We start from the raw sequence: 3,122 nt of genomic DNA, 5'->3' as shown, positions 1-3,122 counted from the left end.
TTGTAGAATAACCCCGTTTTTTTTTTTTTTTTTTTTTTAATCAGATTTGACTGTAAGGTTATAGGGAAACTAAACTAATTATTCAGTGTTTTTCCTCAGAAAATAATTATAATTAAAATATTTTCTGCTCTGGTGGTTTCATCTAGATTATCAATATACCATTGCTTTCTTTTGGTCTTGACTTTAAAAAATTCTAGCATCTCAAATGTTCAAATTGCTCGATTAAAATAGTGCTTGATTTTATTTCATAGAATCAAAGAATAGTTTGGGTTGGAAGGGACGTCTAAAGGTCACCTAGTCCAACCCCCCTGCCGTGGGCAGGGACATCTTCAACTAGATCAGGTTGCTCAGAGCCCCGTCCAACCTGACCTTGAATGTTTCCAGGGATGGGGCATCCACCACCTCTCTGGGCAACCTGTGCCAGTGTTTCACCACCCTCGGCATAAAAAAAGGTCATCCTTATATCTAGTCTAAATCTATCCCGCTTTGGTTTAAGGCCATTCCTCTTTACACAGTTTAGGTGTCTCCTGGAGTGCGACAGACTGCTTTATACTGTGTTAAGGATTTTCTAGTGAAATTTTTCCAGTTTAATTTATTCACCATCTCACTATTGTTTTGAAAAGACTCTTTCTCTTACTTTCATTGTAGGACCATTTAAATAGTATTCTAGGTAGAAAGTCTTTGTACCTGGTCTTGTATATTTGGAAGTCCTGTTCATGTCATACCTAGAAATGTCTGGCTTTTTCTAAGCTGACTGCGCCTTGTTCACGAAAGAATTTGAAACAAAGCCTTGTTGTTACATAATGTACATCTATTTTATAAAACTAAAAAATACATCAAAATTTCCCAGTGATACATTACCACAATGCTTTCCATCCACTAAGTGTCATAAATTTTTTTATAATTGGTTCTTTCTCCTATAAAGATGTTAGGTTTTGGGGCTCCTAGACAGATATTCTGTTATTCACCAAAAGCACGCTTATGTTGACAGTTCCACTATTTAATCATTTCTCTCTTTTACCGCCTGGGGGAATCTATTTTGTCTTGCTTAACTTTGCCAGTTAGGAATGAATACCTTATATACCTCAATCTTCATAAGCTTGATTGGAAGCGTAGTGAGATTGAGGTAAACTGCATATGAACATATATTTTTATTGCAAATATATTCCTTGTTTCTAGAGAGTTAAGTCCAGTAGTCTAGAAGTAGAGACTTCAAGAACAACTTGGAGAGCACTACACATACGCGTAGTTGATTCTGAGAGTGTGATAAAGGATTACTGTGGTAGCTGGATACAGAAATTCAGAGTGGGAACAGAAGGTGACAATACTGTAGTTTGTGTTATTAATGCAAGTGCTCTTTCAATACCGTGTTAATTTTTGGGACTCATGCTGTAAAGGAAGTATTGAAAAATTGGATAGGCCTCAGTAAAAACAGCACTATATTTTGGAAAAACTCAGAGGCAGTCTGATCAGTCTGCCTGTACAGGAAAGAATTCTGAAATACACACTTTTTAAAAACTTAGTAGATGAAGGCGTAGCAAACAATAGCAGTTGGAAACGGAAATGACTGATAGACGATATGAGAGCCATTGCTGTTCAGTTTATAAAAGGCTGTGTTAAATTCCTTGTCATTTGGAATATACATTAAAGCTTAGATGTCTTTTAGTACTCAGCTATGTTTGCATACAATTGTTAATGGGATAAACTATACTTCCTTATGTGAAAATACAGAAACACTTCAGACCAGCATGATTTTTTTCTTATCATATTATCTGTGTGTACTAAATTGAGGTTTTTGAGATAATATAGTCTAAACAGTGAACTACAGAGACTTTTTTTGAAACAATTTGAGGCTGTAGATTTGATGATTTTATTTTTACTGTTAGGTTTGGAGCAAATACGAAAGACTTTAGCAATAGCGAATATTGATCTGGAACCAAATCTAGTGGACCCCCAGCTCAGAGCAGCACTCCAGTGGCTGGCAGCTTCTGAAGCAGAGGTGTCTGATCTTCACTTTCATGACACTGCTACAAGGGAATTTGTCTTTGTAAGTACATGGATTTGGTGGGTGGTGGGGAAGCGGAAAGATTTGCTTGATTTCCATTTGCTGTGATACATCAGCTGCTACTACTTTATTTGCCACTCAATAATAATTAGGTATTTGCTGTTAAGGAAAATCATTAAATCCTGAGAGGTCAAAGTGGAGCAGCCTGTTTAGCCTGTGCATGTACCATAAATAAAACAGTATTAATCAAAGCTGAGTTAACTTGTTTCACAAGTTGTTTTCCTGGTTTTACTCCAAAGAGGATATAATTACAGCATTTTTGTTTAGTGACATATATATTTTTTCAAGCATTTTTTGCTTAGTATTTAAATTATATTATTTGCTTAGTCTATAAATTGAATCTTTCTGAGAATTTGCTCATGCAAATTAATTTCTAACTTAATATTCTGATGTTCTGCCTCAGGTTTTTTGCTAGCAAATGCACATTTTCTTATCAGAAAGAAGTTTAGGTTTTTTTAAAATATTAAGTATGTTTTTATTCTGTAAGTAACTGCAACCAAAACTATTAAGATAGGCATTTTTAGGTGCCCTATTTTGGTTTTATAGATTGAATTTAGTATGTGACCAAAGAGAAAGCAGAAGTTTAAAGAATTAGGCTTTAGGATCCACCCAAGGGTAATGAGGGAGCTGGCAGAAGTGCTCACCAAGCCACTTTCCGTCATTTATCAGCAGTCCTGGCTAACCGGGGAGGTCCTGGTTGACTGGAGGTTAGCAAATGTGACGCCCATCTACCAGAAGGGCCGGAAGGAGGATCCAGGGGACTACAGGCCTGTCAGTCTGACCTCAGTGCCGGGGAAGGTTATGGAGCAGTTCATCTTGAGTGCCATCACACAGCACGTACAGGACAAACCAGGTGGTCAGGCCCAGTCAGCATGGGTTTAGGAAAGGCAGGTCCTGCTTGACCAACCTGATCTCCTTCTATGACAAGGTGACCCGCTTAGTGGATGAGGGGAAGGCTGTGGATGTTGCCTACCTAGACTTTAGTAAGGCCTTTGACACCGTTTCCCACAGCATTCTCCTGGAGAAACTGGTTGCTCATGGCTTGGATGGGCGTACT

General features: G+C 37.8%; 1 protein-coding gene across 1 annotated transcript in view; it reads left to right on the top strand.

Annotated features, from left to right (window-relative positions):
• AKAP11 (A-kinase anchoring protein 11) overlaps nt 1-3,122 on the top strand; it is a 55,020-nt gene that overhangs the window by 44,107 nt on the left and 7,791 nt on the right. The window contains exon 11 of the mRNA XM_009275638.2: nt 1,887-2,047. Within this exon, the coding sequence (XP_009273913.1) occupies nt 1,887-2,047 (161 nt within the window). The remainder of the gene's footprint in view (nt 1-1,886; nt 2,048-3,122) is intronic.

The sequence above is a fragment of the Aptenodytes forsteri genome, unplaced genomic scaffold (assembly GCF_000699145.1).
Source record: "Aptenodytes forsteri isolate BGI_AS27 unplaced genomic scaffold, ASM69914v1 Scaffold172, whole genome shotgun sequence".
Classification (NCBI taxonomy): domain Eukaryota; kingdom Metazoa; phylum Chordata; class Aves; order Sphenisciformes; family Spheniscidae; genus Aptenodytes; species Aptenodytes forsteri.
Note: the sequence above shows the minus strand (reverse complement) of the source record. Positions and strands in the feature narration are given on the sequence as shown.